At 41.8% G+C, this 26,836-nt stretch overlaps 1 protein-coding gene across 2 annotated transcripts; it reads right to left on the reverse strand.

The window, feature by feature from the left end:
• Nucleotides 1–6,457: 6,457 nt before the first annotated feature.
• Nucleotides 6,458–17,910, reverse strand: LOC118410316 (SKI family transcriptional corepressor 1-like). Of its 2 annotated transcripts, none has more exons than XM_035811898.1 (10): nt 17,776–17,910; nt 16,688–16,887; nt 16,397–16,501; nt 14,591–16,222; nt 11,909–12,062; nt 10,845–10,904; nt 10,417–10,491; nt 9,948–10,022; nt 9,224–9,289; nt 6,458–7,752 (listed from the first exon to the last, which is right to left on the reverse strand). In XM_035811898.1, exons 2-10 carry the CDS (start codon nt 16,874–16,876, stop codon nt 7,676–7,678), a joined length of 2,433 nt encoding a protein of 810 aa, XP_035667791.1. In that variant the 5' UTR covers nt 16,877–16,887; nt 17,776–17,910; the 3' UTR covers nt 6,458–7,675. The 2 variants fall into 2 exon arrangements, with proteins under 2 accessions (XP_035667791.1, XP_035667792.1); XM_035811899.1 differs by having other exon boundaries at nt 16,403–16,501; nt 17,776–17,909.
• Nucleotides 17,911–26,836: the final 8,926 nt, after the last annotated feature.

The raw sequence follows: 26,836 nt of genomic DNA on the forward strand, positions 1-26,836 counted from the left end.
TCATCACTTGATAAGCTTAAGAGTCATGTCATATTCGTTGTACGATAGGTTTAGCAAAGAAAATGCGTACTTGGGGCAGGTACAGTCTTGTTCGTGTCGTACAGAATTCTTTTAAAGACTGTCTTGTGTCGAAAAATGTTGTCGTATATTCCTGTCGACGACTGGCTTTGTCCATAACCTTGCTGGTTTGGACCCCCTAGCAGTTTACACTGGAACTGAAGGGGTGTAACTAAACAAAGATTGCAGTTACAGATTACAGATAAGGCATGCAGGTATCTTATATTAAGATGTACACACTGAAATGTGTTAATCATGCAAATGTGGACCTAAGATGCACAATCAATCAGGAAATTCTATGATTTATGCCTTTTCCAAAGTAAGACCTTAACACATGCATGTCGTTTGGGTCATTCAAGGAGTAAACTATGCAAATTAGGTCCACATTTGTATAGGTTACTCCTAAGATGTCCCACCCAACATTTGGACCTAATTTCAATAGTTAATGCAAAATTGTCATAATTCATAAATGCTCGTGGTAAATGCTCGAAATTCATACATTTGACATATATAAGTTAGCTTAAGGTGTACATATCCAAACATACATTATGAAAATGTGTAAGTCATCATAATAAAAAAACTTTTTTAATTGAGGTGTGAGCTTTTCTTACTGTTGTGGCGAAGCTGAAGAAGTTTCGACTTTCTTCCCTCTTATTCAAGGTCTTTCCTAAGCCGTAACTTGGCCCGTAACTCTTCCCTTATGTACAACCCGTACGATTGTGCGGGGTCAAGGTTGGTGTAGCTGGCACGCGCTCAGTAACCAAGTTTTCTAACCCCGGTGTACTGTATCTTTATCTAATTCTTGACACATTGGCAATTGATCTAGCTATAGGTACCTGGCTATATCCTTCATCAAGAAAACAACTTCTTAAACCTTGACATTAAAAGAGTCCTGCTCGACTTCACTTGCAGGATTGAGTTAACCGCAGATCTAAGATGGAGTCTGGCGTTAGTCCATAATCCCCATCGACAGGCAGGCTGCATGGCATACATTTCACCTATCAATGGTCGTCAGTGCAGAACGACCAACTATCGAGATAAGAAACTTCGTTATCGGGAAACCCTTGCTCAACATTTGCACAAAGAGGTGTCGTCCATAGCATGGTCTTGATTTAGGCGAAGGAAGATAGTTAATCTGATTAGTTGTCCGATTTCGGCATGTTTGCATCGTAGAACACAGAGTTAGCAACGCAACGAAGATAAAGTGACAACATGTCTTCCTTCGCAGGGTTTTCCAAGTGGCTTAAAGTTGCTACCGGGGATACTGAGTAAAACAATCTCATCAAACAAAATAAATCAAACTACTGGATTATGTATCATGTATATCTATAATCGCCTTAGAACCAACCTCATCAATTTCTGTGAAAGATACATAATGCAAACGTCAAATTGCGTATCACTTAACTTTTGAGCTATTCTGTCTGCCATGTCTGTAGTATAATTCAATTTACTCTTTTAGTATTTAGACGGAACTCAAAGCGTAGTAGTTTGGATTAGAACGGGGATACCGGTGACATATGGAACAATTATGACATTCTCTCCCTTTAATAACCCTATAGATGAGCGTCTATCAAGCAACCCATCGGAGGATGAGGTATTTACATCGCACCATTAGCTCATGGGGATGCCTCTCCTCGTGGCAATGATTTAAACGAGACAAACTAATTGTTCGCTTAAGGTTAATTTCCACGCCTCTGTGCTTCTGCCACTTCGCTCAGACGTGATTTCCCCCGGATGAAAGCGCGGGGCAATGAATCTAATCGCCTGTGACGCGACGCACAAATTTAAGTGAAGCTGTGCGTGGAGACATTTGCTTTAATGGAAAAGCAACGCATTGAGTGGGTAATGAAAGAGATCACAGTGCCCAGGAGACGTTTGGAACGTTCGGAACGGCGCTCTGTTCAGAATGCAACCGTGCTCATCCGCAAAGGACGTCCGCCGAGCTGCAACGGCTGAACCGAACCCCGCTGACAAAATGCGGAGAATGTTTTCGGGTTGGATTAGTTCTTTTCGGTCGTAATGATCTCTCTGAAGATCTCACAGGACAAAAAAGAGAGGTGAAAACATACAGTAAAAGTGAACAGAATTGTGCCAATAGAGAACACACTGCAGTGGAGAACCTGTCCCAAAACCACACCTATGCGGTAAACATGATGGTAAATCAACACCAAGGTATGCAGTCCTCACCCGTCTTCTTAAACCTTAAAACGGTTTCTATATCATCTCTTTGTCAAATTTATTATTTTGCATTGAGTTCAGTAATGCGTGTGTCATAATGTAGTTTGTGAACCTATACAGGCTCCCCCTTGTAATGAACTACATTTGGTCTCGATACATCTTCCAGTCGAAACTTTGACAGTTGCTTTTTTTTCTCTCCACAGGTTTATCTTGAACCCTCCGTACCGTCCGTCAGCACTGAAGTTGATAACATTTGGCTCTGAACCAATGGTGGGACGTGACTGAGCGCGACGTTTTCACACAATAGCCAGCCGTATAATTACCTCTGTGGAAAAGGAGTGTTGTTTTGGGCGTGTCGGCCTATGTGTCTTTCTGCCTCTTTGCGGATATTTCACAATTTTACATATCTTAAAAGGTTTTGACGGACTGTAATGATACAATATTTGGCATTTGGATAGGCCACATTAAGACGCTTGGATTAAAGTTTATTTGGGCCTTCTGGCGGCTTTCCTCGGTACTGCAGCGGAACTTCCAGTTTTTGTATTCTTTTTCCCTGGTTTTGTTATGGGTCTTGTTCATATCTTTAGTGTGCTCATTGAAGCTGTTCAACTGTTAGATAAAGTGGCTTTGTAGGCACAATTGACCGAAAACAAGACGATTCAGTAGTAATATAAAACATATGTTGACGTTTGAATATTTTACAGCTGATTGATACTTTGACCATATCTGTTCGGCGTATGAACATTATTATGTCTCCTTATGTCCTGTTCACAATGAAAAAGCTACAGCATGTTGACAACACTAATGAATTCCATTTCTTATTTTTAATGTCTGTCTAGTCTATAGTTTTTTGTTCACTGTAGTTATAGTGGCAGTAAGAGGGCGTAAGGGAGTCTTCTGGCTTTTTTTTTCTATTGAAAGATCGTTATGTAAAAAAAACTATCGTCTGTAGCTGAATTTTCAACATTGCACATTCCGTGCGCCGTTGCGCCCATAGAGCTCTGAATGTAAAAAAAAATTAAACGACCATAATTTATATGGAATTTTTTTTATTACTGTACTGTAGCGTGTTGTAGTCATAGCGTAGTGGGAATGGTAGTTAAAGTTGATTAAGTATGTAAATACGAAATATTGCTACGTTTCGTACCCCCTTTCGATGAATAAGAATAAATGAATGCAGTTATGAATATTCGTGGTTCTTGAAGAAGGACACCCCCCCCTTCTCCGCAAATTTGTAACCCCAATGACCCCCACTTGTCAGAGAAACATTGTTCCCGCTAGGCGTCAGCTAAAATCGATTTTGGATCTAAAAGAAGAGCAATTTTACAGTACGCGATACACCCAGAGCCGTTAAGCAAAATTGAGATCACTGCAGATTTGCTCTAAATCGCTCCGTAGCCACTATAGCGCTCGCCATATTTCTCCCCAGATACAATCAGCAATAAGCGCATTCAACCGTCGCGTGCTGTCTATGTTATCAAGGCTCCCGGTGAGCTGCAAATTTGAACATTATTGCGCATAACATTACAATAGCGCTTGATTATTCCTTCTATTGTGTCCGTACAGTAGGATAACTACACAATTGCGGCGTTATGATCACAGCTACACGAAGAAAGCAAACAGCTGTAGTGATCACGAATGTTGATATCAAACGTTGCTGCGAGCACCACACATTTTGATGACACCTATTGAACATATGACAGATCAGAAATACAAGGGGAACATCACCGCAGGGAAACGATATGAACGCGGCTAACCGTAAAAAGGATATTGAACGGGAAAACACGATACTTACTTTTCGGCCTCTCAACATCATTTCATGATGACCATTTTATGCTATAGACCGTGACTATCGATTTTTGGGATCATTCAACTTCGTATTTATGATATTCCGGTCAATGCCTTATCTAAACATGATATCTCAATGCCTTCACAACCTTTGATTTCATTATTGGGTGGATATGTTCCAAAAGTGGTGAGACAACTTGTACATCATACGTCATTGTTTTGCCATTAAAGGGTAAATCGATATATGGCTACTGTTAATACTTGTGCAAACAGCGATGTCGGAACCTGTAATTGTGCTAGCCAAGATAAAAGCGCATGATGATTTGTATATAACTGAGAGGTAGAATGCCAAAAACATTGTAGCGAGCTACGATGTTGTTAAAACATACATCATGGCACACTTCATGTCAATTGTTCATAGATTTCAGTGAAACCACACATGAGAGGATTCTCTGATTTTGACTTATTTTCTGTCGCACTCTTCGTATCATATCAGGCTATCACAGAACAGGACACAGATCTACGGCAACCATTTCGCGTCAGAAGACAGCTGACACATCCACGACTGTCCTCCATTTACTGTCGTAAACCTATCGCAGGACGTCATGAAATTTAGGTAAAACGGACGACACAAATATACACAAGATGTATTGATGCTCGTAGTATCAAGATGAGATGAAACAAGGCCAGATGAAAGTGTAATCAAGGTCGGTATAATGCTTGAGTGTGTGAAAGTAATCAGAGGGCCACGTAAGCCACGGTATCCTACAGGAATGGAGACAGATAGAGTTATACCACTAACCCTACCTTCTGGAGCGCTATGGACTGAATGTCTGTCCAATTGGCTCTATTTCTCCGTGGAATCTCGAGTGCAAGTTACTGCACTACTAAGACGGCGTTTGTCCGACACCTTTTGATTATTGATAGATAGTTAACTCATATGCGGAGGCTTATGTCTATAGATACTAGTAATATCTTTAACAAGCTAGCACCGCTAGACAGCACATCTGGAAAAGACGAGTTGACCCCCTTCCCAAACATGCACACTGAAACCCATCTAGCAGTATACTGAAGTACATGTCTTTTTCGTTTGAAATAGAAGGCATGTAACAACAAGCAAATGGGCCGAAAGAAAAAAATCTAAGCTTGGCTCTTTGTGCAGATAAAATCATTTCCAATTGTCATGTTTCTCCGTAAGTGTATTTGCATTGAGGTGAAATATCAGCTCGAAACAAGCGATTGCAATATAGACGTCCATTTTTAGACAGTTGTGAGATTTTAGTCCCCACCGGGCTCTCTGAGTTGCTGGTAAAATAAAATTACCGTATTGGCGACCCTAGCAAATCATGCAGCCTATTTAGCCAATTTCTAGATCTACTGATGTTTTTTTACAGCAGCCGAAGGAGACATGGTAGAGACTAATGGTCGGCTTGTGATAACTTTGTAAAGTGCAAAACAGGCTCCCTAATTCCTGTGTGTTGGTGTTTCGCACAGGTGCGAGGTCTCGTCTGTCATCGTCCGGTCCTTCCGAGACGGCGCTGCTCTCCGGGCGGCTCTCTTCAAATCTCTTACATATGCTCGGTTTGCTTTGTCTGCCCCTATTGATTGCAAATGCTGGTATCACTTTCCAAGCCCTTGATGCTTCTTTGATGGTTTCCGTTTGACGCCTTATCCCTGGGAGATTAGCGATGCCGGCCGTGACGTTCTCTAGCCACGACCCTTACCCAGCATGTTCACGTGACTGGAAGAGAAAGTAACCTATCCGCCACCTGCACCAAATAAAACGGGGCAACTCGAGATTAAACAAACTGGACAGTTGGTAATTTCGTGTCGGGCCCTAGGTAGTGAGAGAAACACACACCGCGCTTACATGTGTGCAATTCACTATCGTTGAACACATTTTGTTGAAGCAGAAAAATACCTACATACACCAGCCTGAATGTATTTTGATACACGTCGTGTGTAGTTCATGCAACCTTCGTCCTTCTCTTTTCCCTTTCTTTTTCGTTTCCTTTGTCCTTTTCCTTCCTTCCATTTTTCATTCATCCCTGCATCCATCCATCCCTACATCCATCTAAAATTATCTCACCCTCTCACCCTCTATCCATTCACAAGTCCAGAATAACCAATAGAGTTTTATCGCGTTTTCAACACATACAGTCACACCTACTTCAACTATTTCTGCGAAGTTGCTAACTGCTTTGATCACTTTATAATGGCTATTTAGTTTCTTTCTACAAGCGCCAATGCAGTTATTTTTGATCGCCTTAATTGATGCTATGGAGGCCCATCAGCACAGCGTAGCTATGACGCCCCTATGATTGGATTATTTCACCACTTAGGTTGGAAGAGCATTTAGGCAAGGAGCAGAAACATTTAATATGCATCTAACTCGATATTGCAGGTCCCAACTAAACTAATTTTGCCATAATGATCCAGCGTACAACTTTATTATTCCATAAGTACCTCTTAACGGTGGGGTTAATCAATACATTTGACTTTAATATCAGGATATTGCACTATCCACGCTTCGTAAAAGCCCTGGATTCAATCGATAACAACCACTTAATGTACACGGGATCACGACCATAAATACTACATTTATTCCAAATGCAATGACCGGGTGCGTTAGATAGATGGCAATCTGGCGCGAAAAGGACACAGTGTCGTCAAACGATAGTCTCCATAGCAGGCTAGGTCGGGACGGCCTTTGGAAACCTGGCAACTTATAACAGCAACCAGAAAACTGATAAACAATCAGAAACCAACACAGGACAAGCAAATAATTCTAGCCACGAAGACTGCTATAGAGGCTATTCGACTCAGTGAATAGTCGAACGGTACTATACAGAGTGAGAACTGCTATATGGGAGCTCCCCATGGTATCACCATGGTGTTACATTTTTTACATCCAAACCTGTAATACTACTTACAACTTCTATTTGAAAGACCACCCGGCCACGGTGGCCACTGTTTTGGTGGTCCGTTATACCACCTTTCTACTGAGCCGGCGACGGCTGAGCGACCATTCAGAGACAAACCTCATCAGTAGTTAAAACGTTGATACAAAAATGTGTTGGTGTAAGTTTTGTGTATTTTGTTGTCTTTCAACTCATACATTTACATCATGTTCAATTTATGAAGTCATGAGTCATACAAATCCAATTTTAGTTCTCAAAGGCCTCCATTTAGAGGAAAAGGCCTGAGATTATTTTTGCATTGACCCAAGCATTAAGGATCCAGTCAAGAATCTTGTCAGAAGTGGCCACTTGTCTACTCTGACCATTTCCTTAAAGTTCCTTGAGTCACTCAGACAGGTTTGACAGTACATCTTTTCACAACCCCACTCGTGATGCCCATATGCATGCTTAATTCACAAAGAATCCACAATTTACAATACGATCTGTTTGCACACATGCCAATACCCCTCTCCTTGTTTACAGGAAAAACCCAACTCAAAATATACACACTGTACATTTTCTGTACAATTGTTAGACTAAGTTTTCATTTTTGATGGAGAGGAACTAGCCTTATCTTTTTTTTAACTTCTAGGCTAATAGCTCTGAATGTCTTTTTTTCTGAGCGAACATGTGAAGGGACCATTTAAAGTATACTAGTACATATCGTGCGTTGGGTGATCATGATGTGCTCTCTACTTGTCGCTGCATTCATTGCAGTGTTGAGATGCCAGCATCTTGCACGAGAAGTGGTGTAGGGCGTCGTGGGCCTCTGTTTGTGAGAGAAAACAAATTTAGACTAAGTACAGTTACTATTATGATGAAGATGAAAATTATGCATTGTAACGATACTCAAGCTGCGGTCACATTCGTCGAAAACGATCTGCAACAACTTTCTTCCATCAAGAGACGACCTGTTTTTGTACGGCACATCTACGACTTTCTCCTGTCGTGCGACAAATGTGACCAGGCCCTAGAAAAACAGACAAGTCTATATCTCTACATAGAACTGGATAAAATTACAGAGCTTAATTCTGAAGATTTTCATCGATATCGCATGACCTGAAAGGTAAGCAAACTTAGAAAGCCGAGACTCAGAATTAAACTTAATTTCCTGTGACCTTCATGTCCTTTTCAAAGGACTGAAAGCCTGTACAGCTGGCCTTGATGTGTCTATATTATCTACTTTGGCGTAAGAGGGTACGGCACATAACTTGCTACAATCGGGTGGCGTGAGTGCGTGAACTGGCTCATCATCTGACAATACTGTTTCTTCAACCTTGCAGTATATGACAAGTCCAGTTAAGTTTTCTGTGCCTCTGTCCGTCTCATAGCTGCTCATGACCGCAGTGCGTGCTTAGGTTTATTGACAACACGGTTCAACTGAGGATGTGTCAATACAGAAGTATTGGTTTTGTCTGTCTGTAACAGACTAGTAAGCAGATAATGCCAGACAGTCAAACGAGAAATACCATATCGTCATTTCTGTCAACTCGAAAGAATGATAGTAACAGGAGCCGAGGCTTTGAGTTTCAGTTTATTTTTGTCTTTGGCAACGTGTAGGTCATGTGTGAACACTTTTGTATCGTCCCTCTGAAACCTTCTTAATTTCTTCCGAGGGTTTGCGATGATAAAGCAATATTGGGCTCAACTGCACTATTGGCTAAATCGACGGCTAACCTAAAACAGTATGTTACGATGAATTCTAAATGGCCGTCTTTAGATTATGATGATTGATGTCTTGCATTTTCCTACTGCTTTTTCGAAGGAATTCCAAAATGATTTTCAAAACACGTATGCAAATCACATAGAAATGACAATGACGTGTCGAGTGCTAAAAGGAATATCTCACTTGTTTCAGAACAAGTTTATATATGTTTTTAATACTAAATTGAGTAGTTGTTAGCACTCATGAGACCTATGACGCAACTATTGTCCCCCATATTGGAATGTTAAACCTGGATATCGCCAGGTGAATTTGAATATGTATATTTAGATACAGTAATGTAATTGTGATGTATCAGACCTATAGGCCTAACTCTATATAAAACGTCAAGTGCTCACATCCTATAAGACTGATCTGATGCCCGCCCAAATCCACTAAAACGTAGCAATGCAAATATTTGGTCGAATCGCTAGTTGCCATGCTATCATTGGATGAATTAATCAATTACGATGGACAGTCAGAATCAGTCTCTTGGAGCGTGAAAGCACACAGACAACTACAGAGGAAGGTCACTGACCTTTGAGTTTTTGTTGCACAGCCAGCCGTGCTCTCCTCTCCTGGTCCAGCTCCTGGCACAGCGTATCTGTGACGTCAGGCATACATTAGCAAACGTTACTCAAATTCAACGGCATTGTATTCAAACGGTAGACGAAGGAAATTTGTTAGAATGACCCAGGACCCCCCTATTGTGTTTAAAAGCATTTCTAAGAAGAATCATTACCACTATATGTCTATGCAATTTGTACAGAATAATCTATACTATACTGTACCATACTATAACGTCCCTATTTTACACTACAAACAAGGTAACATACTGTACTGTATCAAAATGTGTAATATACAGCACTATACTGTACTGTTATACAATACTGCAGTACAAAATATATGCAAGCATCCTCTTTGTGCACCCAGTCGAATTGACGTTGTCATTCCATGATTAGCTTCACATTGTTATACATTAGCTAAATGATGCTTTAGATAAGCACTAACTATCATTACTGTCCAACCGTATCTATTCTGCCACAATGAACATCACGTGCACTCTCTTCTTTGCATGGGGCTAACGAGATAGTAATGGGGACGGTGAAAACTATCTCGACATACTAGATAGACTAGGAGGTACTATCAACACAAAGCTGTAAAGACATGTCATATTCAGTATTTTAATTGGTAAGGTATGTTATTTTACTTGCCTGTTTGTTTGTTTGTTTGTTAAATCTAGTGTTTGAGTGTTTGTTTACCTCGAATCAGACGGATCTGTTCGACCATCTCCTGTCTGTATGTAAGCTCGCGCTTGACCTGTTCTTGGAAAGTATCTGTCGAAAAACAACAACAGAAATGGTGGTCAGTCAGGCCCCACAAGGATATACGAAGCTGTCTCAACCAGAAATTTGAAGATGATAAGAAATTCTATTCCTGATTCAGAATCAGAACAAAACTGATGGTTTATACAGGAGTAATTTATTCCATTCATGCTTATGCTGTGTCCTCAGTTTAAACATTTTCTTTTAACAACTAACATCATTTAGGTAGCTACTGGTGTCATAATGCAAAATGATAGGAAATACAAAATACTAGTATGCCATTGCTGCAAAGGGTTTCAGTCTTAGCTATTTGCATATGCAAAAGCTATTTGCATATACAAAACAATGACTATTATATTGATGTTGGGGTCCGGGTACATTAAACTGATCTTAATTGTGAACATACCTTGTAAGATACGATACTCCTTCTCGATTCGCTGCCTTGCTTCCCTCTGTCTTGAAAGCTCTCTTTCTAGCTCCTCTGTCGGGGAAAATTACACGTGATCAAAATTGAAGACAAGACAAAGTGTCTCTTCCAGCTTCGAAGAAGGATAACGCATGTTTGAAAGTTCAACATGCATTGGGGAAGTGTTGTAATTGTCAAAGATACTTTAGAAACTACCATACGAGTTTTTTGCCCCCCCCCCCTTCCTTCTATGTTTGCAACTGTATTTTATCTACATTTCATACATCGTATTTACGAACGTAAACCAGGAACTGTATGAATGTGCTATTCTTCATTGCATCCATTTAACATTAACACTACACTTTACTTTAATATAACGTTATCAAAATAATGCATATAACAACACAGAAGTATGGACACTTCATTACCTTTTGTCATTGTTGCCAACTGCCGTCGGATGTCTTCAAACTCATGGTTGTCAGATTCGTCTAAGATGGAAATAGATTATAAATTATTTTGGGTCTGTAAATATGTAAGCTCTACATGGTATATCTTCATTCCAAAACAAAACAAAACAAAACGAAAACGAGATTAAACAGAAAATATACGATACAAACACGATATAATTGTCTACGATACCATTATTCTTTTAACGCTGTGGTTATTATATTGCAATAAAATGTGTCATACGTGTCATGTGTCATAATAATAAAGCGTATTTCGCATACTAGTACATCTGACAGCCTTTATAGCTCTACACCATTCTACTTCTAACTGCGATAGGTATAATAATCTCCCCGCTTGCCTTAAATAATTTTGTCATCGTCCACTCTCCATATGAATAATGTAAATCCATGCCTGCTTAATCATTCAATACATGATCCATCACCAGAGTGGCATATCTTTCTTGCTTTTGACAAGTTAGCCGACAAGGTAAAGTCATGCAAAATCCGACGGTTCACCCTGACTTCGCACGGGATAGGATTTTCAGCTAGGCTTTGAGAGAACCAACGTCGACAAGAATGTAACTACGACAAGCATTTCTGTCACAGTCTTTTTTATGAGATATTTGAGAATATCTTAAGCATGTCATTAATTGCTGTTCTAAACTTGTGGTATGACGAATGCCCTTACAATGACTGTCAGGTGAAGAGGAAGGCGGAACCGAGTCGGTATAGCAGGGCTAGAATTTGCGACACAGAGGGACATATGAACTCAGACTTGGTGCCATCGCCGGTGTCAAAGAGGCAGTATGAGTACAGCAAAATATCTATAAAGTGTTAAATTGTATAAACGCAAAACTTTCAATGCTGTACTGAAAAAAGGCGACAACGCTTATCTGACTTAGAGGAGACAATGTACAATAGTCCATATCCACCTAACTAATAACGTCAACGTCTGGGCCTCGTCATATCATCATGTATGTGCCTAACAAACAAACAAACAAACAACATCCAGTTATCTCCTACATCACCAGTAGGGAGATGAGTACCTGAAGGACTGGCAGATACGGTTGAGTTCCTGTCCAGAATGACCCCCGCACCATCAGGTACAGAGTCTCTTCTCCCGGAGTCCTTAGATTTGGGGCTCGCGCACAACAGTTGTCCAACCGAGTAGGGCAGACTGGACGCCTCTGGCTGCTTATTCTGTAGAGATACACAAAATAATTGAGCCTTACATTTTGTTGAGTGGAGATGAGAGATATGTTTTACCTACTATTTCTTTTTATGGAGTTTATTGGTTCATCATCTGTAGGGAAGTGGAACATAGCAAACGTTGGGGACAGCAGCTTAACTTTTTGAATGGACACATGATATGTATAAGTCACAGCAGTTGCACGATATATTTTTGCCGAAGGATTTTCATCAAGGCTATGGCATAACCACGGATGTACGACAACCTTTTCTATCACATCCATGATCCACCACTGTCTAAAGTATGCCTGTAAGTCCCATTCCAACCGTACCACACGTGTGACTTGGCCCTCATCAAGCCATGGTGATGAGAAGCACATTTCCGGTGGAAGGACACCTGTGTGTGTATGATGGAGGGAGAAATGACGTGTGGTGTTGTCAATCTAATCTTCTTTGCCAGGAGTATTATCTCGGCTCTACTCCTGACAGACCGACAGTGTAAAATATCGCCCCGGATTAATTTCTCGGTTTTACCGCATGTAGTCAGTAAAGATACTGATCTCGCGTGTTCAATAAAACATCACAGCGTGCATGAATCATTTATACCCCAGGTTTGTATTTCATCCACCTTTCCTGAGTAAATAAAAACCGATCCGTCCATTAAAATTTATTGCCACTTGGTCTTCGCACGAGTCCGAATTCAAACAACAGACGGGTCTGAATTAATAATGAACGTTCATCTGATGAAGAATGACAACCTTATCCATGATTAAGACTCGGGATAATAACGTGTCTTATGGCTGTCTTAGGCACACACACGCAAGGCCCGTCAGCACAAACACTTGTCAATTTACCCAGTACTGCTAACATGGCTAGCAGTTTCCCAACAAGGCTATATTCCTATCTAGATCCTAAATGTCTGGTGATAACCTTGACTGTACATGCCGAAGTTTTGAAAGATGATAGTTTGTTCGTAGACAAGCTGCTAAACTCACGTATGTTGATACATTAGAGCTTGTTACGAAGTAAATATTTAGTGTCATGTATAATTCAGACTCATCTCACAGTTGATTGAATTGAATAGAATAACGGTAAGTGACTGACGGGTTGATATATAGTCACACACCATACAGGTCTCTAAATACCTCTATGTGTGGAAGAATTGTATGTAAAGAGCCGGAGTGGAGCTTAAGTATGACATTATGACAACCGATTATTGTTGCGGCATGGCCACATTTCTTGTGCGATATTTTTGTCGTGATATTTTAGCGAGGCTTTGACAGAATAACCGACCGTCAAAGACTGACAAGGACCAATGTGACATGGGCATTACCAACAACTTGCGCGAATCCTTGTTTAAGATATTGTTCATATTGTAGATGAAATTATAGTTTGAATATCATATATATATACGGCCGCGTGGCGCGTTGGTACACCCGATCCCTCGATCTCGGAAGTTAAGCAACGCGACGGTCCGGACAGTGCTTGGATGGGAGACCAACCAAGGACGTCCGGATTGCTGTAGCCTCACGAAGCTTTCCACGAAATCGTCTTCCGGGAGGGACGTAAAACGGGGGTCCCGTGCTCGAGGAGGTGCCTCGACCACGTTAATCAGCCTCATTACTCATAATGGGTACCTACTGGCTGGCAAAATACACCTGGTGATTATTATTATTATTATTATTATTATAATTTTCTATAGTTTTTATCATAATATCTAAAGACATGATATCAATTTTATCGCAGTGTTGTTACCAAATGAAAAACAAGAAATAAGAGACGGTAAATAGGAAAAGGCAAGAAAAAAGTTAGAATGAAAGCAGCATAACATACGAGAATATGGGCATGTAAATCTATGGAACAATCTTTCCATTTATCTGCTCATGGTGCGATACTTTGTGCCTCTATCTTAGAGGTATATCAACCACAGTATAGCGTATCGCTTCTTTGTTATCTAAAGAATGCCTTGAAACTATGAGTAATTTTGAAATAAGATTCTAGGCTCGCCCTCTCCCTTCATTTAAATCACCCACCGTTCAGATCATGACATGATACTATGTCATGATGGATGGACGAACGCATTTGCTATCAAGATGGAGACAACGTGTATTCTAAAACGGTAATAACACGTCAACTATATGTGTTTGATTCGTGTTCAGGTCATAACTTGTAGATAGATGTTAACCTCGCGCCAAAATGCTGCAATCTGATTGGTGGAATGACATGTTATGTTGATAATGTGGTTAATGTTGCCAATGTAACATGGCCCAGACACTCTCATAACTGTCTATAAAGTGCTGTATGTTTAGTTGATAGTCGAATATCTGACACAAAACGTGTCATGCAAAATCATGAAACATCATTGTTTGCTTTAGTAAATTGACTACATGTACACAAAAAAGTTTGATGCAAGTAACGATTGGTGTTTGGTTGTAAAATCATGTATCATATGCGGCGGAAAGTATGGGATGTACATACATACACACATAGTCAGACACGTTCTATCAACATTAAAAGATAGCAAGTTAGTAGACAAATACCTGAACGCCGACCGGAGAGTCCTCCCTTGTCTCATTCGTCTCCGTACTTCTGGGTGGTGGTGGTGTCTTGAGTGGAGGCGTCAGACCTTGCGTGGTGTCCGGATGGTCCTCCGTCCCGCCGTCACTACTCGTTGGGGAGTTCGTCCCCGCGCTGTGCGAGTTGAACTCGTTGTTGTTACTGAGTGAGCTTGTAGCGTCCTCCGTCTGTCCCGACTCTATAACGGCTGGCTCCACCGCAATAGCGTCTGTCTCTTCTGTCTGATGGTCGATAACGTCGTTGTCTCCACTGGCCGGGGAGGGCGGCGTCCCGTCCGCGATTGTTTGATGACGCCTCGGTGGGTCCTTGTCACTGGCATCGTCACTCATACAGTCGTCTGTGACGTTGATGTCGCTGAGATAGGACCGCGCGTCGCTGTCGTAGGGACTCCCGTTGTTGTTCTCAAGGACCGTTTGTGCGGGGGGAAACTCGTGTGAGTTGTGAGCGGTGCTGCCTGGTGGTACGCAGTCACAAGCTGAGGGCTGGCTGGCCTTACAACTCTCACAACTGTGCTTGATAACGGGTCTGAAGGCAGACGTGTGTTCTTGCTCTTGCTCCATCAAGGAAAGAAGTTTTCTTCCATTTTCACCTAAAGTCATTCTTGGTTGCGAAGCAGTGTCGTCACTTTTTTGGTTGGGGACGGGGCCTTCCTTTACCAGACATTTCGAGCTGTCGGGTTCCGGGCGCCGGAGGTTCTTCAGGAGATCTGTTGCCGCGAGTGGAGGGTCGATAAAACTTGATTTAGCCGCCAGCAGAGGTGGAGGTATCATGCCGTTAAACCAGGGCAGATTCCAAGGCTCGAACCCGTCTGTTTTAGGCCCCCACGCGTTCTTGACGCTTGGCCCGGACAGTCGGCTGACGGTGGGGACTCCCGGTGTGAGGGTGGGGTGGGTGCCGACGCTATGGGGAATGTTCATGTTGCTGGGTAGAGACTGGAGCTGGAGGCTGTAGGACCTGTTAGGTACTGGCACGACGGGAAAGGACGGAACGGTAGGGCTGGGATGAGGGAGCTCGGCTAGGTGGGACTCTTGTTCCAGCCTGCGCTTCTTGGCGGCTTCCACGTTGTGCGGGGAATGACTGGATGAAACCCTTTTCCTGTTGCCACCGTTGAACATAGCCTTGACGTCTTCCCAGGCAAAGACGAGATCTTCGGACGGCTTTTCCGCGGCCAGTTTCATGTGCCGTCGCCACGAGTTAAAGTTGGCCGCGTCAGGGTGCTGGTACTTAGACTCAGACATGCGGTGGGAGTGGAAGATGAACTTGTTCGGGGAGAAGAAGACGTTGCAGTAGCCGCACTTCACGCACTTGGCGCGGGAGCTGTTATAGCGGGAGGGATAGAAGCTACCCCGGCAGCCCCACGAACACTCGTGGTAGACGTCGAACGCGAAGTTCTCCGGGAGTTTCGGCGGGCTGATGTCGCCGAGGAAGGACTTGCAGAGACGGTCGGCCTCCCGTTTGGTGATCATGCCACAGCGGCGGGACGAGATGGGCATCGCGCCCGCCCGCCGCAGGATCTCCAGCTGTACAGGCGTACACTGCACACAGGTGATGCCCAGGGCCACGCGACGGTTGTGGATCTCGTTATAGCTGTAACCCTGTCGAGAAAGAAAAACAACACCATTTTACTAACAAGAAAACCTTCCAAAAATGCATGCTGCAGTTTTCATCCACAAATTTGCTGTATTTTTATTTTCATGATGAACAAAATAAGAAAGTTGAAAGGGCGGCATCAATTAAAATGACAGGAAAGAAGAAGTCACTTTACACACCATTACCTTGAGTAGAGTGTTGGAGATCTGCGCCAGACACAGCCTCTCTTTTCCGTCTATAACCAGCGCCACGATGGGTACACCGTACAGCATCACACTCCGGACCTGGATAGGAGGCGGCAACATTTCTCAGTTTTTAAATTATGAAAAGCGACAAAATCCTGGACACAATATAGCACAAACAGGAAATTACAAGCCGAAAAAAGGAGTACAATCACAAGGTAAAAATAACTAGTTGTTTTCAGTAAAAGTAGAAGAAGAAGAAACGGACGAACGGTCCTGAGCCCGGACCTGGTTGTTGTTGTGTTGCGACACTTGAACGGGTACCGTGTCGGTGTCGTCCTTCCTCTCGTCCGACTTGTCGGTGGGGATGATGGCATTCGGCCCGATGGTGGCGCCCGGGGGGTCCGGTGGGGGGTCTGACGAGGACGGACGGGGGCTCGAATCTCTGCCCTGAGGACTTCTCTGTTCATTCTCCATCCTTCTGTCTCGTTATGGTGATTTAAAAAAACGTGATTAAAATTACATTCTAGAATTGTTTTGCGCGGACGTCGAGACCAGGCATTATCAGCTCCGGTACGAAGACGTCACAAGAAAATCGCGGCAGCGGACGCTGTCATGCAACTAAACACCTCTCTTCCGGAAACAGAATTGGCCCTTAATTCGGACGACAAGAGCCGACAACAAAGCGATATCAATTCAAAATACTTGATGCTCCATACACAGCCTTTAAAAAGGCGCAATTGACGGCCACAAAAAGCTATTATACCAGTCCGCATCTCGTGTTTCTAAGCCCAGAAAAAGGACTGATTTTACTGCGTAGTGTACCGATTGTATAGCTACATCCCGTCGGTAGATTATACTGCTAACCGGCTATAATACAACTATTACAGATCTGTTCAACACGTCCTTCCGCATGGACAATACGGGAGAGAAAGGCTATTGCAATAAATAAGCTCCAGCGGACTTAACCCCAAACCGTACAGGATATTGTCTGTTGCTTGTGTGTTACAATGAATGCCTCCGGCAAAAGCACACAAACCATGATACCCCTAAGGAGGATTTTACATGCCCACGCATAACGATGCATTATAGATAGATGGGTGGAAATTGAAAAGGGGAAACCAAACACATTGACTAAAACATAACTTTAGCATAGAACACCGTATATACTACTTGTGCAGGTATCACTGCATGTTAAATACCATGGTTAGGGTTAAATACATCAAGCTAAGTATTAAAGAAAGACAGTGCCTTCACACAAAACCATAGAAAATAGACCACACGATTTCTTAGTATATTGCAAGGAGTGCAAAATGATAATAAAAAACACAATCTAACCGGAGACGCGTGCTCCACATACTACACTATATCCTCACCTTCAAACCGCTGGTTCAATAAAACGCAATACCCGTGATTGACAGGACCTAACTGACTACCCTGCTGTCAGCCCGCCGCCCTCTCAGGGTCTCCCAGTCAGTAACATATGGCGAGCGCTGGCAATTATAAACCAGTCAAATTCGTTTAACCTCGATTTGGTTCCATTGGTCATCTCCTATTGGACAGAAAATTAGCCCCCACCCAGTTATTGACATGTGTGTGTGCAATGGGGATGACTAGGGCTAATTGTTGCCGAGGAAGATTTATTAATCATTGCTCCAGGCCTCTCTGTTCGCCTATTGTCTAAATCAACATCGGATGTCATGAGCAATTGACGAGCGGGGCTACAGCGATGGGGTCACGCATATACATGGGCACTTATATACAGACTTCCGTACGTACGGGACTACCCCATCTAGGTACACTAGAAATATGATATAGAAAATTCAATTTGCAATTTTCTTACGATGTTCATATATTTTGAGAAAGGTCGGACGAAAACGTACTAAAGGGTCTGCTTGTATCATGTATTTCGCATCTACTACAATCATGTTCATATGTCAGACGCTCGAGAGGATTAAAAAACGCAGAATTCAAAAGCTACTAAAACACGAAAGACAACTTATTCCGATTCGGTCATATATTTTTGGTTGAATCCAGTTCAGTGCACGTATATTAAGAGGTTTACAACCATGAAGATGATATAGTTCTTAAAGAAGGAGCTAGCCGGAGAGCGCCTGGCTAACCTTCGATCGAGTTCTCCAATGGGGATAGCTAGGCCAAGATACCAGGTAATGAAATCGTAACGAGATAAGGTGCCTAACAGGGAAAACTGCAGCGATAGCCTGGCTCTAATTTGAAAGACTTCTCGAGTTAGATACCCTCTTTAAACAGGTCGTGAAAATGCCAACCTAACGTGCGATCTACGACCAGATAAGACAGGGTTACGACCAAATATTATCATACATCTTTTTATATGACGAGTAAATAGTTTGATAAAAAGTAAAGCCCTTTAACATTTCCACGGGGTTGATTCAATATGGCTCGCATTATGATGCTAGGGTTCACGACCCGTGGTTAATGTAATATCATTTCCACGACAAATTACATCTTTAATCTATTTATCGTAATTTATTTATGAGATGTTTGCATGGCAGGAAATGAAAACGGGGCCATGACACCTGGTATTCTACCGCCATTCTACTCCATTTGTGTCCGTATTTTTTTTATCAAGGCTTAACTCATGGAAGATCTTCAAAACTTAATTAAAGACAAGTGTCAACAAATGTAATTTTCACTGTCCTCAGATCTTCAGATCTTAAATTGATGATCGATACAAAAAGAGATTATGTTGAAATAGTTTATCTTGTAAAATTAGATAACCAATGCAGAAACTATACTATAGCCATTATAGTATCCAACGCTTGGTTTAGTTGTGTTTTTCTTTCACTTTTAGTTACGCAACGTTAACGTTTATTTTTAAATATTCTCTATTTTTCGCGGTTGAGTTGTTAATAAAACCGATACCATTCTCGTTTATCATAGTCTAGCATTCGTTTAGCTTAAAGAACAAATGCAGCGGTAATAAAATGTGTAGCCACCTCTATTTTTGATTGATAGCAACGTTTGTAAATCCTCTTTGTGTACGCTATAGTCATAGCAAATGGAAAGCACCGGTTCCGATGATGATGAGAGTTCATGTATTTCTGCCCACGACTCCTGGCTATTGTGCAATAATGTCCTGTCAATCACTGCAGACAGGCCAAAGCACTGAGGTAAAGGCACTGATTAGTTTGTCGTACGAATTTCAGCAAGTCGATGGCTAAACCGACCATAGACAAGGATCTACGACAATCTTTTCCATCAAAACTATATCTTGTCCGACATATTCCTAGGGACTGTCAAGATTATTAAATCTACTGTCATTAAAGCAAGCATGAAAGTGATCTGGTTTAAGAGGACATACCGAATGAACCATTGGGTCGATGATGTATCTAGAACAACAGCCTATGTTTTGGAGTGAACACTCTACTGTTGAAATATCAACGCGATGACGTGGAGGTTTATAGATCTATACACACTGTCTTTGTTCCTGCATGAGAAGGTTACACCGTTTGTCTTGTGTGTTTGTGTATGCTGTGACAGAATGGGAGATATAATATTACACGTTGGGACGCTTGTCTCACGGAATGATGTTTTGTTCGCGTTAAATCAAATAAACGCAGTCAGTCGTGTGGTGACCGCGGAAAACATATGGCGTATGTAGCCAATGATGAAACGTGGAGGCCAAAGTGAAACTCAATACCGGGTGCGCGAGGCAGCAATAGCGACGAAAAAGCCTAACGCCTGCCGTCCCATTGTGCCGGAGACATTAACCCATGTCTAACAAAGCGGTTCTACAGTCCCCCGCCGGCTACTGACGTGTGTGGCACGTGACCTTCCCCACAAGAGATGGCTTCTGTTTTGTCTTGTCCAAGAAAAATCCCCCGGGCATATATTACTCCAGCGAACTTTAACCATTTAGTTGGGTGATCGCGGACAATGATATGGGCGTTTATTTCTTGCTCACCACATTGTGAATAATTAATCTATGAGCCTGTCTTGCGAATGAGGGTATTGTTGATCACCGGTCTACGGCCATATGTCGCCATGTCAAACACAGTTTCTGTTATGTTTTACCAGCAGCTTGGATTGTTGTTCGCAGAATCTACACGTTTATTCCACATTTTGGGACAACTTTAGTACAATTACAAAATACCCTTTTACATAGCCCTACATAAGTTTGACACAATCGTTAGTTAATCAGAACTAAACACGTAAAACGTTACTGTATCTGGCTTTGTCGTTGTCGTAGATGTAAAAAGTATTGTATTTTTTTTCTCTCTATATATTTTTTAAAAAACTTTACCCTACGAAATTATTTCAAGTTTAGATCACTTGTTTGTAATCAAAACGAATTGAAGACAGACAGTTTCCTTGGAAACAAAATGATTATTATGATTATCAAATCGACAAAAAAAACTTTCATCCTGTCCCACTCAATTGACTATAATCCTCATTAGAGCGTAGGTCCGACGTAAAATGTTATCATAAGATCAAAGTATCTGCAACTCTCAGGTTCAAGGGTACGTATTGTCTTCGATATTTTCACCATTCATAGTTACTGTTTGTCATGTTGTATATAGGCGACAGATATGAAAAATGGAAAAGATATATGTGATATTTTTTTTTTGCACGCAAAACACCAAAAACAGTTGTTCTGTTGTAAAGAGGAAGGCCACTTTTTGAGAAAAAGTCCCCAGGAAAAGATGGCTTACAGCCAGTAGTGATAGCTAGAGTCACACAGCCAGTCGTGTGGACTAAATTTGTGCTACAGGAGATTTCCAGACCAAAAGGTTTTCACGTTGCCATCAGATAGAAGAGAAGATTAAACCCTGTTGGATCTTTGCCGCCTTTTTCTACTCACCAAATAACATGTGCTGTAACAAAGACGAGCGTATGATATTAACTGTGGCTAACAGATGGGGCCACAGAGAGCCTTCTAAAGGCTTCAGTCATTAAGTAGACAACAAAAGAAGCTCTGCAGACAGCCCGCGTGGGCCGATCAAGGGCAGCAGATTTTAATTGCAAGAAGACATGAAACAAACGTGATTTCCACCGGTTTCAGCCCCATCTGCTCTTGCCTTTGATCGTGAAGCTAGCCTAAGTTCTCCCAAATACGGTGTAAGTGAAAACACTGAGCTAGTCCTCTGACTGAGTAGGCTAGGGAGGTTTCTGTGAGGATGTGAGGACTTTGATTTCAGGATGTAATAGAAGCAAAGTGATTTGTAACACGGCGTGTGGCATCTGCTCTGGGATTTGAAGATATCTTTGCGTCGCATCCCGACAAAAAACGTTAGCAAAGCCGAGTTGTAGATCATTACCTTAGAATTAAGTCCGGTCGCGCGGGCCCTGTTTCAAGTACACGCTGCTGCTTAATGCAAAGTGGTCTGTCATGCACTTAAAAAGGGGAAATACAGGTTATTTCACCATAAGTAAAGGCACTAGCTTGACCCAGAAAACTACAGAGTGGTTGTTGAAACCCCCCATACTCATATTCTCTAACGACTTGTTTCGGCGGTATTGGGAAAGAGGAAGTGAAAGCTAGAGGTTTAAAAAGAGAAAGAAAACGAATACGGGTTCATAAATACATTCTGACGGCTAGTCGATTCAGAGGCTTCACTTGTACTCAAACTTAGTGATACTATTGGAGAGAGTAACAAAGCACAGAATAGAATGTGTGTGCCTAAAATTTATGGTGACGTTACGTAATGAGTTACGTCAGACCACGCCCCCAGTAACGTTTAGAAACTGACGGCAAGCATCAGAGAGACAGATTTTAACACGAAATCTTTGCTTTCAGAGCCAAGAACATTTGTTTTGTATGTGTGTATGTGTGTGTGTGTGGGGGGGGGGGGGGGGTACATATCAAGAGGAAACGTCTGAAGGCTGTCGAGTGCCATAAACGTCGGTATACAGATGTTGTTATATGAATTGATAGGAGGATATTAGGATATGCCTCTGACTAGCAAGGAGCCAATTTTGCCGAACAACTGTGCCTTGCACGGAAAGAGAACGCAAGGGGCTCGTGTAAATATAAATAAAAGACTGTACATAACCGGGGTGACTATGATGCGTTGGTATTGTTATTGTTTTGTTGTTTTCATATAATCACAATTGCAGTAGCTTGCAAAGAAAGAGATCATATCTTTTCGATACATTGTACATCATTTTACAGAAACAAATCAAATAACAGGCGATATGGAGTTTAGAGACTCAGTGATGAACGGTTGAACGGTTTCAGTAATTATGATTTTCACGCCGTTTTGGCCGCGCCTATCCCGGTCCTGTAACGTGCCGAGCCGCCGTCCAAAATCCCCTCGCGATCCAGTCAGGATTGAAGCTTAATCGCCTTTATTGAGGGGTTCATTAAGAGGCACGTCGGCTCATCTCCCCCCGATATCTCACCGGGTGACAGCCAAGCGTGATCACTGCGCGGGGAGGAATACAGAGATGTGTGCACAGAATGACGCTATAATTTCTAAAATTGTGTTCAAATCACTGTAATTATACCCTGCGGTTTATACGGAGAACGTGCCGGGCTCGTGCGTGGCACATGCGGACAAATCCCACCGGATATTTGCGGGCGTGAATTAATCATCAACGACTCCATCCATTCTCTCGGCGCTCTGAAAATCTGTCGTTTTAGGTTGAAATGTGGGATGTCTTAATAAGATATGCTCACTTCTATATTCATATTATAAAACAAAATACAACAGGGTGTTATAAAAGGTCTGGACGTTTAGAAATCTAAAAACTGGACGTACCCGACGGAACAATTTTGAAATTGTCTAAATCCGATTACAATGCTATACACTTGCATGCAATATGTTAAGCTTTGTGTCCTTGTCGCTGATAACCTTCATCAAGCAAGCTGCTTTTTATTTTGCTTCTAAATGTGAATTTAATGAACATGCTACGGAATTGTATCAATGGTTAATCCGTCTGGATAACAATAGGGCTAACAGCCGTTCTCTTTTTCATATCCCTTTTTGTTCTCTCCTGTACGTATTTGCAGATTTGGGTCAATATGTCTGAAACGCACGCTTGGTGCAGCAGAAACGTCTTTCTATATTTACATTACATTTGTACATGTACTTGGTAGTCTAGTTATACATATTCATGTACTCTTACCACTGTGTGTAACGGTGAAGTGTAAACACGGTTCCCAATAGGAGCACACAGTAACCGTCGTTAGTAGGGACAGGCAATTGAACTCACATCGATTTCTCCTCGTGATTGAAAAGTTCACTCCACTCGCCATATATCGTGCCTGACTATATAGTACATAACGTTACATACAACATACATGTGTTAGTAGTCTTTATCAGACTCCACGTGGATTGCTGGCAAATACCAGAAATTGGCCAAATAGGGTGAAAAGTTTGCCAGAGCAGTTACACATTGAGCACACATAGGTACTAGCTAGGGCACTACATACCCGTGAGTTGCCTCCGTGTAACTCTATGCCTGGCTAACAGCTCTGAAAAATCATTGACGATATGTAGACAGTTTCTAATATTGTTCAAGGACACTGTTCACCATATTCGACCAATTTGTGGTATTAGTCTACAACCCCCAGCTGTGTTGCTCGCCTGGCTTGCTTGCTACTGGAAAGGGTCGCAGTCCTTCGAACGGGACGTTAAGCCGTGGTCCACAAGTAGAAAAGAGCTAGGGGACGTTCCCCACTACAACGAACCTGTAAATACTGTAGGTACATAACGCTTGTCTTCTCTGGAAGAGTAACTCTTCTGTTCTTATCGTCCATTTCAGCTGTACTGGTTCGGGATCACTTTCACTTTCAACCCAAGGAGTCTGACATACCCGCCTGTCGTTCTTGTGACACACACATACAATAGTTCATCAGAAACGGCCGATATTATCATAATCCCAATTTACACGCCCATATCCCCTATAACAAGGTATGAATTGTTGCCCCCATTCCCTTCATCCATCATGACTAACTGGCACATGGAACAGTGATGTATGAATGCCGTCTGTATGACACATAGGTGTTGCGTTTAAAACATCACTTCATTTTCATATTCCTAATTGTCCACGCCGATTTGTCTCCTTTTCAGCTCCTAGTTAACTGTTGCTCGGCCATTAGCAAGGAGCCCTGTTTATCGCCATCCCGCGGGAGGAATACTCTTTGTTAGCGGGATTCAAGGTTTTGTCAGCGATTAGTGATATTATCGTTGTTTCCGGCTGTTAAAGCAAAAGGGTTGGGAGAGAACTGGGACATAGCTATATATAACCTAACAGTGCGCTCGCTGTTAGTTTCCCGACAATATATGCACCTCCGCTGCGATATGTTTGCCCCCTTAAAACCCCTGCGAATATTAACGGTCTGAAAGCTTCTTCGAATCCCCCAAACGACGAATGCTTTTAGTCGGGAAAACGGAAAGAATCGGCTGTGGGAATTGGAACCTTAATCAACAGACAGTGAAAAACGTATTAACGCTTCCATTAAAATTCCTGCTCGACGTGGAGGGAGTCAAACGAGTTCTAATCGTTTTGAAAATGCGCACAACTTATGTGTACGTTAATTGGACAACATATTGCACCATTCGTCAATAAACGGTATTTGTTATCGCCACATGATTAAAATCCTTTATGCGTTAGCGAGTTCAAAGCATTTTTGAAAAGGCATAACTCTTCAAGCTCAAAGAAACACAATCTTCCGACTAACGTAGATCATGTCCAAGTTCGATCCTATATTGTTGTGAAATCGGGTAACATTTTGCACAATTCGACATTAATTTTTTCTGATCAAACTGCATTTGTGATCAATCCTATAGTGATAATCTTACGCATCAGTTTAGGGTAGCTTTATTTCAAAGGGTTAAATTCTAAAAGGATTAGATTCTAAGATTAAGAAGCTTCATACTTCCAACTAAGATCATGTCCACCCAAACATTGCCGTTAAGCGTACACTCGTGAATTTTCTTCACTACGTCAAATTTGGACATTAAAACAATGGAAAAGGTAGCGATCCATTCGCGACATATCGTTAACAATCGCTCGAGTATCCTCAGACTGTGTTATACTTTTGTCTTGGCCTCTTATGTTCCAGTATTATTTTTCATTTTAGATCAGACGAGGTTACTCGATACTATTAGAAACAAAAATCGAAAAGAATATCTCTAAAAACTTGGATGATATGTAAATAGAATGATTTCTATCGTATGCTTGTTTCGCACGCAATATAATCTGGATGGAAGAATTCGAAGGCAAAAAGTCAATGGAAACATTTTACTTGCACATCGTTGAAAAAGGCGTCGCATAGTCAAATAGTTACAAAACTAAAACAAACACTGTCTTTTCCACCAGCACAAAATGGTTTTACAAAAGGAGGCCATGAACTAACAACAAAACTATATACACAATGGAACGGCTAGCACATTTCCGTGTATTTTCTGTCAGTTGTAATCATTTAGACATTGTTGGCATAGCTTCTGTCAATTATTCTTTCTCTGTCTCGTCTAGAAATAAAACAGATGTACATACGGGAAAGTAATAAGATGGGTTTACCTTTTTCAATATAGATATTAAAGATTTAGCACCGATATCTAACTTTGTCATTAATCCAGTGGCAGAATCTTAGATTTAGGAGCATGTATACATGTAGTTCTTCAATATAAACAAATAACTTACACATTCATATAGTGCCTGCAACATACCGTTCAAATCGTCCCCGGTAAACTATGCAATAGTGACTGACTTGATAGTGTCAAGCCTGGCTTGACTTGAAAAGGAACAGAAGTACAAGGTACTGTAAGTTGTCGGGACCATACCCCCTCCACATAACAGACAGCAGACCATAGATAAAGGCATATATGATTCTCAAAAGACCGAAATTAGTACTTGACAAGTACGATGTACTTCGAAGGCTCACCATTTGACAGTGTATTCAGGGCTTCGTTTAAATCATACTGGGGGACGTTGTAGACAAACAAGACTACAACAGAAGCGTACATGCCATGTGTTATGTAAAACAGGAAAGGATGATAAATTTTGCTGTCGCCATGGCATTGTTTTTGTTCTGATACAGTACGCCATAAGGCCTGGGTGGACTGTAAGAAATATGAGGGCAATATGAGATCATTGCTGTCGTTTATAACGGACAGAAATGTGCCAATAACCTGAATGACAAGGCCACATGGGACTAATGACCTGTCTCTTGATATGACAGACAGACCCAATTTTGACCGTTATGTCCGTTATCGGTACCGATATCGATGTATTTTGAAAGACGGTCTGATGATACCCCTACCCTATCACACACGTTGCTATATTCTATCCTTCTCCAGAAATATCGTAAAGGCAAGGACAGACACATCGGCTCTGTTGTTTGTTGACGGTCTAGGTCAATTGTTTTGCAAGGTGATAAAGTTAACATTGCTGAACTTTTTCTGCTAACAATGTTTCTAAAGCCAGATCAAACTTAAACAAAAATAC

This window comes from Branchiostoma floridae, chromosome 2, assembly GCF_000003815.2.
Source record: "Branchiostoma floridae strain S238N-H82 chromosome 2, Bfl_VNyyK, whole genome shotgun sequence".
In the NCBI taxonomy this organism is placed as follows: domain Eukaryota; kingdom Metazoa; phylum Chordata; class Leptocardii; order Amphioxiformes; family Branchiostomatidae; genus Branchiostoma; species Branchiostoma floridae.

Coding starts and splice junctions, on each gene's coding strand:
- LOC118410316 (XM_035811898.1), bottom strand. CDS start 16,876: ATGGAGAATGAACAGAGAAGTCCTCAGGGCAGAGATTCGAGCCCCCGT. Junction 9,290..9,947: donor ACAGATCCGTCTGATTCGAG/GTAAACAAACAC, acceptor CTGACGTCACAG/ATACGCTGTGCCAGGAGCTG. Junction 7,753..9,223: donor TGTGCAACAAAAACTCAAAG/GTCAGTGACCTT, acceptor TCTCACAAACAG/AGGCCCACGACGCCCTACAC.